Raw genomic sequence first — 16,745 nt, 5'->3', positions numbered from 1 at the left:
ACGAAGGCCAGCATCACAAATGGTCTGCTTCTCAACGACTCCATTTTAAAGGGATAATCTCCATCTCTATGTCTGATTTCTCTTTCTTTCTTTGTTTTCCTTGCTTATCATATATTTTAGGACTTCTGTCAAACTTACAATGACCTCAGCTTTGTGAGGTTGGTAAAAGTTCCAGGATGAATACTCTGGAGATTGCCAACAATGGTTCTGAAAAAAAGAAGAAAATATTAAACATTAAATAATATCATAAACAGATTGATAAAAAAACAAATACAGTTACAATGTACTAAAATATGACCTGGTTGGACTTGATAATGCCTTTAATCACATAGAGACTATCTATGCCTATTAAAGGTAACTGGGCCTATTTTAAATCCAGGTTAGGAGATAAAGGTATGCACCGTTTGTATTTCAATATAAATGCACAAAAACACTCAGTGTTGTAATTTGGCTCAGAGGGAAGCGTGTCTACCTCCAATTCTATCAAATGACATGGGTGTCATTCCTGAGCATAAAATTTCAGTTTAGCAATGACATAATTGTAATCATACTGTGTGCTCAAGTAACTATGCAAAACACTCGGATAGGACAAAAAAATGGAGGTCATGTGTAAGGCAGTCACAACTCATGCACGTAAAGAGATCCCGCTTCATTCATTCATCGCAAAGAGCAGGGTGTCGCCTAACATTCAACTGGACCCCATGGAAGATCACGACACCACTTCATGAAAGTTGTCAGCCCTGACAAGATGTCAGTCTCTGACAATTACCACAGTAACAGACAGTGACCAGAGCTTCTCATCCAATCAACACAGCCGATTTTACTCAACATGTCAGCGAATGATATCTGGTCAAAGTTGGGCTGACAACTCTGAATGAAATGGTGCCTATAAACTACAGCAGCTGAACAATTTTGGGCTATCCAGCTATCTGCTCAGATGGAAAATGAAACAGACAAACAAACAAACACATTTATAACACGATGAAAACAACTCAAGCAAACGAATATTACAAGAGTAATGACCACATTTATGAAAGTTGTCAGTAATTAGTAGACCTTATGGAGTACAGGTGAGAACAAAATAATGATTTAAATGGATCTAACTTACATTTCAGTTACATCTTCTGAAAAAGTTGATGCTGTCAAGTTTTCAAAATTGTAATTCTTGACATCCCTGCAAAGAAAGAAAAGGGAAAAGACATTGAGGAAAATGACAATGTTGCTTTCTTTGCACAAACAATGGACATAAAGAAACAAGGCATTTCAATAATGATGGCTATATCCACATCAAAAAATGATATAAAGACTTCACAACAATACCTCAAACTTTAGAGTGCAAAGTTACAAATTCAAAGTACACATCTGAAATATCTCAGGACAGCTGTGAATGTATGAAGAGTGTTAGGAAACTATAATGTCACATGACTTGGCATCATATCAGCAGGGGAGACAGCCTCATACAGCATTGCAGAGCTCTGAGGGTCAAAAATACATCTTGTTTGGGTGGAAAAACAACATTTTTACCTTTTCTGCATTATACACATGACACTTTTGAAAAAAAAAGAAGCATATTCCATAAAACCAGCTGTATTCACAGCAAATAAAAGTAAAAGATACCCCCCCCCCAAAAAAAAGTAACAGCACGTATCTCTCTATCTGCACCCATAGATACATGTAGCTTTATATACTTTGATGGCATTGTTCCTACAAAACAAATAATTGATCTTGAATGAAAAATGACACCGATGGTCTTGTCCCCAAATCCCTCTTGATTATGGAAAAGAAAAAAAAAACAACAATCAAGGACATTAATTCTTGGCACATCTCTTCAGAGCAATATAAAATATAATGATATTCACACACAATACTTTGTAATCATTAATTTTGCTCAGATTTTTCACCGATCTGTTCCTGGTCTAGAGCTTCTCATTTAAAATCACCGCCATTTTTTTTTTCATTGGTTTGTTCTATTGTCATAAATTTCTTAAAAGGGGAAAGAAACCCAAATACACATATTATGTGGATAGAGTGAATGCAGCAATAAAAGACATCAGTGAAGGTTAGATGTCTCATTTTCCTCAAACTTCGTTTTGTTCGACAGACTGTTATCGATGCATTCTCTCAATTCACTTCCTGTCTTTTGGGATTTCATTCTCCCAGACAACTTAAACATTGAGAATTGAATGTCTCTTTAAAACGACGGACTTACACCGTAGTAGCAGAGGAGCAGTCAATGGTTCCCTCTGATTCGACAATGGTACAACCGGTGCTAGTCCTGGAACTGTAATCCGAGTTCTGTCTCCCGTAGCCGCCATTTATGGCCGACGTTGCAGACCATATTCCATTAAACCGATCACTACCAGCTAAAGAATGAAAACAAACAAGTAGTATAAGAATACACTGAAGTACATTGAAAAGCTGTCTGTTCTTGGTTTCTTTGATCTCATTGTGGTGATGAAGTAGAAAACTTCAGTCCTGGACTAAGAAGCAGATTTTGGAAAGACACTTTTATAAAAAAAAATCTTCTCGTTTCTAATGTAAACTCACTGAAGACTGGTTAGGAATGTACTACGGCAAGGCAGATCTTGCGTTAAAGCAAAATACTGTATACGCCATTAGCGAGTCTACAAACTGTATATTTTCGCTAATTGGGACTTCCCAACGATTTCTGAATGGTTAAATTTGTGATTGTAGATTACTGTACTGCATGGATACGTGTTTACATAACATTCATATTGGGATCAGAGCCATTATTTTCATGTGTCTTTAATTTCAAGAATAGCACATGACAAGCGAAATTATTTGCAAATATAAAAACCTCACGAAAACTTTTGGCATTACAATAGGACCAGCCACAGTAGGTTGATGTGTTGAAAGAAAGTATAAAAGCTGCCTGCACATTACAGCAAAGGTTTTGCTGTGGAAGACTTCAGTGTGACTTTTACTCTGAAGTGATTGATATGGTGTTGTAAAAGGAAAATGATAATATTAAAAAAAAAAAACTCTCAAAAAGCCCCTTGTTCATACTGTAGCTGCTTAAAGGGATAGTACAGTTTCGGTGGAGATGAGAATTGGGTTTTTAACTTTTTGCGAGATACCAAGAAAACACTTATGATATAGTACAGAACATACCATTTTAAGAGGAATTCAAAGTTTATTTGACGAAGATCGGGTTTGGAATGACTGAAACATCAAAAAACAAAGTAAAACAAAGCGATCGTAATAAAGTGTGGGTCCCACACTTTATTAGAATCGCTCTTTTTTGATATCTGAGCCATTTCAAAACCAATTTTCATCAAATAAACGTTGAATTCCTCATAGAATTACATGCTCTTTCACATTTTATAAGAGGTTTCTCATTATCTCACCAAAAAATGTTAGAAACCTGAAATTAGGTCTCAACCATAACTGTACAATTCCTTTAAAGTCCAGGCTTCCAAAATATCTACACACTCTGTGCTCTCAATCAAGAGTACATTGCAGATGGTGGCCTAGTACAGTTTGAATGTTGAACAGTTTGATCTTGCAAAACACAAAGCGAACAAAAAGTTCCAGCCAGGGGTTTAATGATTTGCCAGTACGCCTAAAAAGCAAATTGCAGACCTGTGTATTAATATGCATGAAGTTGGTATGTGAAAGTGCACATGAAAACCAGACCAAAAACTTTTCAAATATCTGGTAACACAAAGTCACCACATGTGAGTTACAGGAAAGGTCAAGCTATATGATTGCACCGATTGTATTCTACCTTCAATATCATATGCAACTCATAAAGACTTTGTGAAAAGTAAATGATGGAAAATTAGATTAACATTGTAAAAGTGGAAATTTTCCAGTGTTGAAATTTTTGTGCATTTCGCGCAACCAGAAACTAGCACGGAGATAAAAGCACGCAAATATTTTTGCTTGCCATATGTTCCTGTGCGTGATGTCTTGATTCCGCGGAATTAACAACACGCGAAACTCTTCTTACCCAGCCAAACTCGAAAAATTAGTTGCGCGAAAATATCCACTTTTACAGTATAAAAATTCTAATATTGAGAAAAGGGCTTCAAAGTTTGGAGGCCTTTTCAAGTGCGTAAAATAATTTGATTCAAGGCTCCATAGCAAACAGTACAGTCATGGCTTGAAAACTGAGACAATAACCTTCTGACAGCAAAAAAAAAAAAAAAAAAAAAAAAAGGTCTACCAGAAAAAATGCTTTAGCACTACTATGGTATCAAAGGGTTATTTTTGTCTGTCAAAAACAAACAAAACAAATGGCAACTCCTGAAATCACCAATTAAATTTGGTCCCAAAAAGCATTATCTTTTTTTATACCTGATGGAAAGTCAAGCGTGCTAACCTCCTCTGTGTTTTGTGATGTACATTTTGTACAATGTAGGTTCAATAACATATTGGTATCTAGTGCAAAAAGAAAAACAAAATCCATTCTTGATCATGGGTACTCACTTTCATAGTCGATGCCGTAGTCACCATATCTCTCGTTCCAATAGTCCGGGCCATACCAAGTGGCGTTGGTTCCTGAGATCAGAATCCCTGCCCATAATACAAGGAATGCCAAGGCCTTTTCCATCTCAAACACCAGTCTCTACTGCCACCAATAACTTTCTCTCAATGTGTATCTGTGATTGAAAAAAAAAGGGGAAACAAAAAAATGATGATTGATCAATTTAAATGCATGATGTGATATAACTGTCTCAAATTACAGCATCAGTGGAAATAATCAATCTTTCATATATGAAAATGGTGATAGTGAAAACATTTTTAATCAAATATTCTTTCCAACTTTAATTCACTGTAATTACAATGGTAACATGGATTTCTCCTGTAAATGAAATATCAATAGCTTATGATAATGATTAACGTGTACAGAAGAAAAAGAGTTCACCATTGCTTTGATTATCCACATTTTAGCAAAGTTGTCATCTACAGACCTAAAAGTATACACTTGTAAACACATTTATAGGATAATTTATCTTAACACAATTCCCAACCAGATTGTGAAATATGAAGAGAAACCATCAGGTCTCTATAAACTGTGTCTTCATACAGTGTACAGTACCAGTCACCACTAAGTATTACACGTTTACACGTTTCGGGTCCGCTCACCCGTTTCGCGTGAGCGAATCGAGTGGAAGTGAACTTTACACGATTCGCTCGCACAGGCCCGCCCGCAGAGGGAAACGTGTAGCGTTCAGAACGTCACGATTCAGTGCCGATGTCCGAGCGAGGGATACGCGTATTTTTCTTCTACACGTTTCGGGCGTGTTGCATACGTGTGCACATTGTGCGCGCTGATCGAATCCAGACAGCGCTGTGTTGAGCAGACGACGTTCGAGCATGGACGGATAGCAGCAGCATGCTCCGGCACAACGCAAAGATACTAATGTAGCTCGTTAGATACTACAGTGTAGTTCGTTAGATATACCACTAATCAGGGAGGTGGAAAGAGACTATATCGTCCTGCTGCCATGTGCCGGAAAATTCTTCGTGCACAATATACAAAGTATACACTAGTACAGCATGCACAGCTGCCTAAACAGCACTAGATCATCGTCGACTCGCGATGGTCGTCAAATTTGTACTCATGGGCGCAGTCAATGGAATCGGGCAAGCAAAAATTTCGAAGCCACCTTTTTCCCCACAGCCAACATTTTCCTCGAACGTTGAACCCATGAAATCACGCATACGCAAACCTAAAACTAACGCTGGCTGTCTACTACGTTAGCGATGTCACGATTTCAACAACTGTCAGACACTTACTCAATTCAGGAAGGTGCAAAAGTCCATTTATATTCCAATACACAACGTGTGTCTCGCCAAATAACTGGTGGTAGTGTGTGGTGAACAAAGCCGAGTACTAGTATTTCGGCAGTAAAAGTAGCAGCAGCAGAAGAAAATGTCTACCACTTGCTGCTCGCATTGTTACACTGCCAGCAGGTCAGTGGTAACTAGTAACTTGTCACGCTTCACATGAAAGTTCCCACGATGCCAAGGTGCCAGACTGGGGAATGGGGAGGGGTAGAGAGAGAGAGAGACCAATCACCAGAAGAAACCGCGCGTACTGGCGCATTCTCGGAGGTCATGAACAGTCTGGGGTCTTGGAGATGAACAGAGAAGGAATGTTTAATTAAAGATAGCTCAAGTCGAAGACCCAGGATTACAAACGTTGATTCTTTTTTCCCTTTCATTTAACATGCCTTCACGTTTAGAAATGGTTGAACTCCTTAAAAAAAACTCTCCTGCGATTTTTGTTAATGTAGCCGTTTAAAACGTCAAACTTATCATGAAAGTGTTACTACGTGTAATACAATAGTTAATACTATACCTATTGCTTTAATCATAATTTAATTATCTGTAAAACACAAATTTGACTACCAATGACAATAGAAAATACTTGCATTTGTTTTGTGCGGAGATTTTTTTGTCTTTATCCTGACTAGTTTATATGAAATTTCTAATGTTTTTACGGCAGCGTCAACAGCCTAAAATAAATTACTGAGAGATTTATAAATTATGAAATTTTTGGCAACCATCCATTTGAACTTCAGGCATGAAAAGCTCCTGATATTCAGCAAAAACAACTCAAGAGATCAGAGACAAAGTTCCTTCAAATTTTGAGGAAGTAGCACGCAGATTTGCTGGGCGTGGTAGGGTCCATGCTTTGAGATCGTCACAATCGTGTTGTCACCAGGGAGGTGGAGTGTCTCTCTTCCATCTCCCTGTTGTCACGGAGTATCTGGAAATTCTCACAAACTCCAGGATCACCCCTCCCTGCCAACTCCATGTTGCTCCCAGGGAGGCGGGAAGAGTCTCTTCCCACCTCCCTGTTGCTCCCCAACGTGCGTCGTGAATGCATGGCGTCTCTTGTCACCGTCAGTACCCGAGGCTGCTTTGTATTTGTCTTGGAATATTCATTTCTTGTCATGACATGAGTGTAGTAATCTTTTTGCATGGCTATGTAAAAATTGTGATACAACGTGTACTCAACTCGTCTTTGTGATTTTTTTCTTTCAGTCCAAAAGGAAGACAAAATAGTATCATGACGTTTGCAATTGTTCGAAAGGTCTGCTTTTGATAACTCACAGACTAGTAGTAATCATCCTTGTTTTTCCCGCTCCCAGGCCCTCCAATTTTATTGAGCAATCCACACGCGCGCGCAAATTCCTTTGCCATGTGGTTTTGTCAGCCAGCTGTCGGAATGTGCTTTGAAGTTACATTTCAGCCTGGCCTGGCTGGCATGAATGGGTGTCGAGTTTCAATCAATACCTACTGTTGTTTTATTCTTGTATTTGAACATGTCGTTTCACCTGACAACACACGGAGATCGGGAAGGTGTAGGGCTAGGGAAGAGGTTTTTGTTGTGTGTTGCAACCTAATCCGGGCAATTAACCCCAGGGAGCAATTACCCCCCCCCCCCCCCCTCCCCCGCTAAATACTGGTTAATGGTAAGGTTAGAGTAAAGATTAGGGTTAGGTTTAGGGTAAGGAGTTTTGGTTATGGTTAGGATTAGGGCCAGGGGAAGGGTCCGGGGTAATTGCCCAGGAAGAAAAGAGGGACGCGCTTTTGTTCTTGGTCAAATTGATTTTCCTAGGTGATGCTGTGGAGCTATAAAGGAATAAAAAAAAGCAATTATGATGTCTGGCGTACTTCCGGGACGTCTTATTTTTCTTGCACTCTGAAATTTCCGAATGTTTGGCGTTATCAATGTCGTTAATTGTTGTATAGTTACCCTCTTTCGCATTATAAACTTAAAGTCCATAGAACGTTCATACGCATTAAGATCACACTCGAAAAGCTATACTGGTGTATAGTTTGAACACAGCAAAATGAAATAACGAATATCCCGCAGATTTTCCAGAATTATGTTTCATGTGGGTCCATTCATATTTTTCTTTTTCTTTTTTTTTTTCCATTTGTCTTCTTGTCGATGTGGGGGGTAGATTCAGGATATACAACTTTTCCTTTTCCCCTTTCGGCCCGGTGCGATTACTCCTGGTGCTGACATTCTTTCTGCTCGTCTTCGGATTTACTGTTGTTGTAAATAAATGCGCATGAAGCCCAAGCTGTATCGCAAAAAAGAAAAAAAGGTCTATCTAAAGTTGACCTGCAAATACAAGTAAAATCCGAATCAATTAGCCGTGGTATTCGCGGTTCCAATCCCCTCGAAGCCCGATATTTGCCCTTCAGCAAGACACTTTATCCACAAAAGACCAGGGCTCCACACTATAACTTTTATTTTGGTGGCCCGATCGGGCCACCAAAATGATTGATTTTTATTTTTTGGTGCCCCCCCCCCCAAAAAAAAAAGAAAAAAAAAAGAAAAGAAGAAAAACCATCGGTCCTACTAAACATAGAAAAATAAATATCAAGTATTACTGAATGATACAGGTACCCACGTCTAAAATAAATGAATAGAAAATTTAATCATCTTATGCCGTTATTCTGAATTCTAAGATTTCGCAAATATTGATATACACAATATAGGCTTATAGATTTAAAAGTTGATGCCACGGTCAAAATCTAGGTTTGAAATGAGAAAGTGGGAGCATTTGCAGACATTGTAAACATCCGACATTTGTTTTAGCATCGTATACAAGAGCCAAAAATTACCGTTATTTATTTTTGATGGAAATTTAAGCAATCATCCAGCATTTGCTTTACAAGTATTTGAACACCTTCCGGAGCCGAATGTTACCGTTAATCATTTTCAAATGTAAAACCAAGCAACCGACATTCATTCCAGCATGTTACGGACCTGAATATCATCCTTATTCATTTCCGAACGTGAAAGCAAACATCCGCTCTTTATTTTATCATCTAACTGAGCCGATTGATACCGTTTATCATTTCCAAATGTAAAAGCAACAATTTGTTACTTATTTTAGCATCGTACGGAGCAGAATATTACCGTTATTCATCTCCAAATTCAAAAGCAAACACCCGACATTTATTTTATGATCGTAAGGAGCCGAATGTTACTGCTGTCCACTTCCGAAAGTGAAATGAATCATCTGACACATTTCAGCATCGTACGGAGCCGAATGTGTTATACATGACACTGTTTTTCACATTCAAACGTTAAGGCAGACATCCGACATTTACTTTACCATCAAACGCATCTGAATGTTATTGTTATTCATTTCGAAATGTGAAATAGCAAATGTCTGATGTTTATTTCAGCATCTTAATGTTATTGAGCAGAATGTTACTGCTATTCACTTTCGAACGTTCAAGCAATCATCTGACCTTTATTTTGGCATCTTCCGAAGCCGAATGTTATTGAGCACTATTTACTTTCGAACATAAAAACGAACATTCGGCATTTATTTCATCATCGTACGGAGCTGAATATCATTATTATAGCATTTCCGAACGTCAAAGGGATCATTCGACATTATATTTTAGCATCTTCCGGAGCTGAATGTTAATTGCTATTTACTTTCGAACATAAAAGCAAACATCAGACATTTACTAGTATTTTTCATCGGACGGAGTTGAATACTATTGTTATTCATTCCCGAACGTCAAAGCAAACATTAACTTCACCATCAAACGCAGTTAAATGTTACTGTTATTCATTTCGAAATTTAAAAGCAAACATCCGACAGTTATTTAGCATCGCATGGAGCAAAATATAACTGTTATTCATTTCCGAACGTAAAAACAATCTTGTGACATTCTTTCAGCATCTTCTGAAGCCGAATGTTATTGCTATTTACTTTCGAAAGTAAGGCAAACATCCGACATTTCTTTCTCATCGTTGTACGAAGTTGATTATTATTGTTCAATTTCCGAACGCCAAAGGGATAATTCGACATTTTACTTTAGCATCTTCCGGAGCTGAATATTATTTTTATTTACTTTCGAACGTAAAAGTAAACTTCCGGCATTTATTTTATCACCGTACGGAGTTGAATATCATTATCATTTATATCTGACCGTCAAAGCAAACATTCGACATTTATTTCAGCATCATCCGGAGCCGTATTTTATCCTTATTCATTTCCGAACGCAAAATCAAATATCTGACATTGATTTCAGCACCGTACGGAGCTGAATCTTACCATTATTCATTTCCAAAAGTATAAGCAAACATCCGACATTTATTTTTGTATTATACGGAGTCGAATATTACCGTTATTCATTTCCAAAATTAAGAGCAAACATCTAACATTTATTCTAGCAGCTTAAGGAGCCGATAGTTACCGCTGTTCATTTTCAAAACTATAAGGCAAACATCCGGCTTTTTTTGGTGGCCCGGCGGGAATAATGTCCTGTGATGTGTAAACGATTAAGTGTACACAACGTGATAAGAATGGTGCATGGATCACTAAATAAACCATTTGAACTTGTGTTAGGTAATGACGAAAACCGCGTCTCTCGTTAATCGTTTCGTTTCAATTGGTCGAGTCCATCCTTTCGCTGGAAGACATTTTGCAAAATCGTTGGCCCGTTTTATCCTGAAAATGTCAATGACATGTTTCTGAACATAAACATGAAAATATATGTTAAATTCTTGATTGTGAATGAAATATGAACATTATATTTTGATGTTGTTTTGTACGCATTGATGTATCGTCACATCAACAAGATTGTTGTGTTTTTTTCTGATCATGTCCTGACATTAATTCGCTATACACAAGTAGCACATCCTTTATTTTTGCATTTCATGTGTTCCAATTTAGATATTGTACCATTATAATCGCATGTGGTGGTTGTAGTATACGTACTGCTCATGCCGGTTATGTAACAACGTCACGAGCATCATTTCTGACAGTCTTCAGTGCTTTATAAAGAGACCACTATAGTTTTATCAGGGTCCTCCCTGGTTTTATCATTAAAGAGGAAAACGTGAATGAGCCCAATTAACTCGGTCTTCTAGCTCGTGTTTCGCTCCTCGGCATCAACTATACGAAAATCGGCATGACGGACAAAAAAAAAACCAAGAAAATATTCTCATTTACTAGTATTGGAAGGCAACACGGTCGACGATTGGAGTTGGTGATAAAAGACAGCGTATTAGCAGTCGTAAAGGTGTGACTGTCAAAGAAAGACGATCCTTTCAGAAGGACAGCTAATTGAGTGAGCGGCTAGTGTCTGTCCCGCACAATAGCACCCAAGCGGAACAGAGTGGACCCGCCTCTGATCTTGGAGATCAGTGCCAACCGAAGGCACTGGGATTAATTAAACACAGCTTTACACGGAGGTTTGGTATATAATGCTGATGATTTTCCCGCTGAAAAGAAAATGTGTCAGGTGCCAGTTTCTTCCCTTTGTCTCCCTCTACAAATTTTCTTTCAAGAAAATGTGTCAGGTCAGGTTGCACTGACAGAGTGTCTTACGTAAGAAATACACTTCATGTGAATTCGTATAGTCTTGCCTAGATCTAAAAACTGCCCGAGTACTTTCTTCACTTCGTTAACATAACCATGACATCGTATCATTATGATGATTCAAAACCTGATTTTGAATGTCATGATTCTGTATTTCTTTCTGTTGCTTTGAAATACAAACAGCAATTAGTCGATCAATGTTTCTGAGGTCGGGAATTGTAACTAAGACGGGCAGGCTTAAACTCCTTGTGCAATTTCATGAAATATTATTCTTGTATACTATCTTTGAATGGGCAGTTGAAATTAAGACATGTTGACACAATATTACACGTGCCTGCATACATCACATACAAATTGTACACCTGTCTGCATACAAACATACATGCATATATCAATGTATATACATGTACTCATATTGTTTAACGCTAGATAGTAATTATCCTCGTTTCGTCATGAGCATGAAATAGTTCAAAGATACACTGACTCATTTTGCGTCCAGTCATTTTATTTTGGTTTGCTTTTTACTTGTACAACCAATCAAATTACCTCCATCGCCGTGCGCATTTACGTCGATGCAAACTGACAATCAGATGCAGCAAACATGTAATGACCAAGTTCCCGTTCATAAATACCAATTCAGTCCAAGGAATTTTCTTATATTGAATTAAAAATGTAATAATAATATGCAGAGCTGAATTTCATGCGCCTTCTTGCAGTTAGTGAGCGTAAGGATTACCAAGGTCAAGCAGATTGCGTACCTTCTGTATGGTGGTTTTTTGATTGGTGATGAGTTTCATATACAGTGTATGTTCCAGAGCGAGTACTTTTCCGAGGAACGGAAAATTTGTATTCCAAAGAAATACATAACTAGGCAAAATACTATTTTGAAAATGAATGCGTTACTTAATACTATATAGTACTAAAATATGAAGGTGCTGTTTAAACTTGCCTAGTTTGTTAAAGTAATACTACAGAAGTTAAGCTCATATTTTTCATAAAGTTTATACCCTTTTTATCTCAAAAGAAATAAAGTTAAAAGTTAAAAGGATTATGATGCAGAAGTAATCAACTGTTACGGTAATTGTATAAGGGACTGTGGTTTTATCGGTGGCGTTTATGATTTCGTAACCTTCCCCATTATTGAAAAAAAAAATCATCATACATTATGAAATGGCGTGACAGTTTTGTTTTGTTTTTTTGTCGTCAGAATTCCCTACCAATATCACTTGATGCCACGACAGTTTTCAGAGTTCACTTCATCATTTGAACTGTTGCTCTAATATTTGTAGTGCACATTATTTTCTTTGAAAGAGGTGCTTCATAAGAAATCACCTTTGATTTATGATTTTATACAAATGTGCAAGAACTTTCATCACTCGCCTATTTTTTTTCTTTTTATTAGCTTACTGTCATAATATTTTCACGATGGTATTTCTTCTGTCTTTACATAGCAAGATTGTTTTTTTTTTTCATCCAGGGTCAAAGAAAAAAGTGACAGGAAGGAAATGAAAAAGAAAGTATGAAACACCTGCTTAGCAGGCGCTTTTAATAATATAGCACAATAGTGAATGCAATACATCAGAAATTTAGTAGAGTTCTAAATAATTTAATAGTGGGAAAATGAGCAAAGAAAATGGGATTTCATCGAGTTCTAAAATAGAAATTAAGTTAGCATTACAGACTGGACTTGAACAAACTTATTGTCTACAAATTAATTTGGGTGAGTTTCTACACCCAGAGACAGGACTTCAAAGACATGAATTTTGGGAGCACTACACCCGAGTGAACAGACGAAAAGAAAAGAAAAAAAATGAAGGTCTCTAGACCACCCTGTCCTGCGCGGGCGCACGAGCGAGCGGGCGTCATGTCAGCCACTGCCCTACCCTGCGCCTGGCGCCTGCCCGCCTCTATATACACTTACAGGCCCATCTATGATCTAGGCTACTCGTACTCGCCATCGTCAACGTCATCATATCGGTCACTCGAAATAAATTGCATCACCATCAGAGCTCGTACATCAATACCACCACACTCATTATCATTACTATCATTACAGCCAATCTTATCCACCGCAACTTAAAATCATTCCCATCAGAGTCACTGTCACAAAACACATCAGCAAACGATTCAGACATCGCAGACCCTACGACTAGCTAACGTTAGATCTTACAAAAATGAAATGGAGGTGGAAAACTATGATGGATACACGATCGATAATGTCATTTTACCGCAGAAAAAAATACACAGAACATCTTGCACCGGAAAACAAAATGGAATTGGAAAACCACGATGAGGAAAACCAGGGTGAAAACATAAGCTTGAAGACGAACGACGAAGACACTTTACGGTAAGAATACTACCGGTACAGCTTATAATCAACAACGTTGCAACATCGTTCAATCAAACACTCGATCAAAAACTCACCTCCATAATTGTTGCTAACGAGGTAATCACTTAACAAAAAATGAGCAAAACACTCTCAGAAGTACGATTGTACTCTGAAAATAAAGGGATATAATGATACGAAAGCAAAAGAGAGAAAAATGAGAGAAAATGGACTGGAAACCTGAGAATTTACGCCACTCTAAGCTAACGTAATGTGGCACAGCACAGAAAACCGTTACTGTATACATATATACACGGCATACGATCGGATTGCCGGTGTACTGTACTCGCCACACACATACTGTACTGGTACACCGAGTCGAAGAGCGCGCGCGGACATATCGTGTAAGTACTACACGTTTCGACGATTACACGCTTCGCGCAGGCTTCCGAACTTGCGTGTAATTCGCACGACTACACGTTTCCCCGCGAGCGCACTGACTCGGAACACCTATTGAAACGTGTGATCGTGCCAAATACACGATACTGGCGTCTGTGTGGGTACACGTTCGAATCGTGTAAACGTGTAATACTTAGTGGTGACTGGTACTGTACATGTACATGTAGGTACTGCTGATGCAGGTTGCTGTTTTTGTTACCCACGCCGATGAAAATCGGCAGGGGGTTATGTAAAGGGTTCCGTATGTTTGTTTGTTTGTTTGTTTGTTTGTTTGTTTGTTTTTTTGTTTGTTTGTTTGTTTGTTTGTTTGTTTGTTTGTTTGTATGTTTGTTTGTTTGTTTGTTTGTTTGTTTGTTTGTGTACAAGATAACAAGAGAACGGGTAAACGGATTTGCACGAAATGTTCAGGGAATGTTTGGATAATGACAGGAAAGAATCGATTAGATTTTGGTGATAATCGGTTGACCCTTGCAAATTCTGTGTGACCTTGAAGTTTTGACCCCATGGTATAGTGACCATTCCGAAAATTTCCCGTTTCTCACTTTGCGATTTTCCGCTACCATACGAACACATAAACTCCCCAACGATCCGACTTCGCTGCTCAAATGTTCGTAAGAATTCCGAAATTTACATTTAGGCCTATTTGAGGGACTATGTCCTTCTAGATTTATGAAAGTTCGTTCTCCGTCATCACAAACTGGCCCGTATTTTGATGATTTTTCAAATTAACATTGATTGTTTTTTTCGTTAGAGGAGCATTTTGCTCGGTCGCAGTCACACTGCACGATATGCGTGCTCAATGTCAATGCGTGTGCAAGGCCGCTGAAAATGCATCGCGCTCTACACTGTTGGTGCAAAATTGCACCGGGGACGTTGCGGCGCTCGTTGGTAGCCGAATACTGGTGCAGTAGACATTTGCATTCAACCCTTGCATTGAATAATTCCCGTAGACACTAATCATAGGGGTAATTGCCTAGGGGGTACGTAAATTTTGTTTTTCTTTTTTGCTTTTGTGGATACCATCAAAGATCGTACACTCATACGACCTTTGATATTTGATGATTTTTCAAATTAACATTGATTGTTTTTTTCGTTGGAGGAGCATTTTGCTCGGTCGCAGTCACACTGCACGATATGCGTGCTCAATGTCAATGCGTGTGCAAGGCCGCTGAAAATGCATCGCGCTCTACACTGTTGGTGCAAAATTGCACCGGGGACGTTGCGGCGCTCGTTGGTGGCCGAATACTGGTGCAGTAGACATTTGCATTCAACCCTTGCATTGAATAATTCCCGTAGACACTATTTCATAGGGGTAATTGCCTAGGGGGTACGTAAATTTTGTTTTTCTTTTTTGCTTTTGTGGATACCATCAAAGATCGTACACTCATACGACCTTTGATATTTGATGATTTTTCAAATTAACATTGATTGTTTTTTTCGTTAGAGGAGCATTTTGCTCGGTCGCAGTCACACTGCACGATATGCGTGCTCAATGTCAATGCGTGTGCAAGGCCGCTGAAAATGCATCGCGCTCTACACTGTTGGTGCAAAATTGCACCGGGGACGTTGCGGCGCTCGTTAGTGGCCGAATACTGGTGCAGTAGACATTTGCATTCAACCCTTGCATTGAATAATTCCCGTAGACACTAATCATAGGGGTAATTGCCTAGGGGGTACGTAAATTTTGTTTTTCTTTTTTGCTTTTGTGGATACCATCAAAGATCGTACACTCATACGACCTTTGATATCATCACACTCTCGGCTTGCTATAATCAAAATATCCCGTAAGAAAACGGCGTATTTCTCGATTTTTAGCGCTTTTTTCCGCGACCCGTCGTGTAGACAATACTCTTAAAACTGGACTTAATTCGCGCGCTCTTGGAAAAGTTCCGATTCTGCACTTTTGACGGTGGAATTTGGGATTTTCGATGGATTTTTGGAGGAGACTTCAGGACTTTCCTGTACGTGAATGAGTGTTAATACCGTATGTGTAATGATGTGATTTGCGTGTGATGTGACTGTAGAACCAAAGATCGTACACTTCAGTGTACGATCTTTGGTAGAACTCACTGGCTGGTGATAAAGCACACTGGCAATTAAGTGGCCGAATTCTGGTAGATGACCGAATGCACATTATGTTTACCCCGACTTTGTACTTAGGCGTGGGTCTGCCGCCTTTGACGGCCCTCTCTAGTTTAAATTGTTTTTGTTTGTTTTTGTTTGTTTTTTTTGGGTTTTTTTGGGGGGGGGATGGGTGGGGGGGCATGGGAGGGTTTTTTTTTTTTGTTCTTTCTTGAATCACAATTTGGATGATTATCATACATGCTTTTATAGGCATCTAGTTACAAAATTGCTTTACTTGTAACTCAAGGTCATACTATCCTGTGACGCAAATGGTACACATCCAATTACCAAAATCTTTTGTACACTGTACATGGCAATAGTGTTTGACCACTTAAAGTTTATGTACATTTGCTGGGGGAAGAACACACATGTTTCCAAAGACTAAGAATACATCTTGTTTGTTTACCCCTCCCCCCCCCCCCCCCCCCCCAAAAAAAAAGAGTGTTTCATTCATGAGTACAGTGATTTGGTGTCTGTCATTTTAGCAAATTTCCTTG

General features: G+C 38.6%; 1 protein-coding gene across 1 annotated transcript in view; it reads right to left on the bottom strand.

Annotated features, from left to right (window-relative positions):
* The window catches only part of LOC139710260 (uncharacterized), a 127,643-nt gene extending 123,023 nt beyond the window's left edge, over nucleotides 1–4,620 (bottom strand). The window contains exons 1-4 of the mRNA XM_071622191.1: nucleotides 4,453–4,620; nucleotides 2,210–2,363; nucleotides 1,109–1,174; nucleotides 139–207 (exon numbers count right to left, since the gene is read on the bottom strand). Coding sequence (XP_071478292.1) covers nucleotides 139–207; nucleotides 1,109–1,174; nucleotides 2,210–2,363; nucleotides 4,453–4,576 — 413 coding nt within the window. The 5' untranslated portion in view covers nucleotides 4,577–4,620. The remainder of the gene's footprint in view (nucleotides 1–138; nucleotides 208–1,108; nucleotides 1,175–2,209; nucleotides 2,364–4,452) is intronic.
* Between the last annotated feature and the right edge of the window lie 12,125 nt (nucleotides 4,621–16,745).

This window comes from Diadema antillarum, unplaced genomic scaffold, assembly GCF_040938485.1.
Source record: "Diadema antillarum isolate AM-2024a unplaced genomic scaffold, OU_Dant_1.0 seq00001517_RagTag, whole genome shotgun sequence".
Lineage (NCBI taxonomy): Eukaryota > Metazoa > Echinodermata > Echinoidea > Diadematoida > Diadematidae > Diadema > Diadema antillarum.
This window is presented reverse-complemented; position numbering and strand designations above follow the sequence as displayed.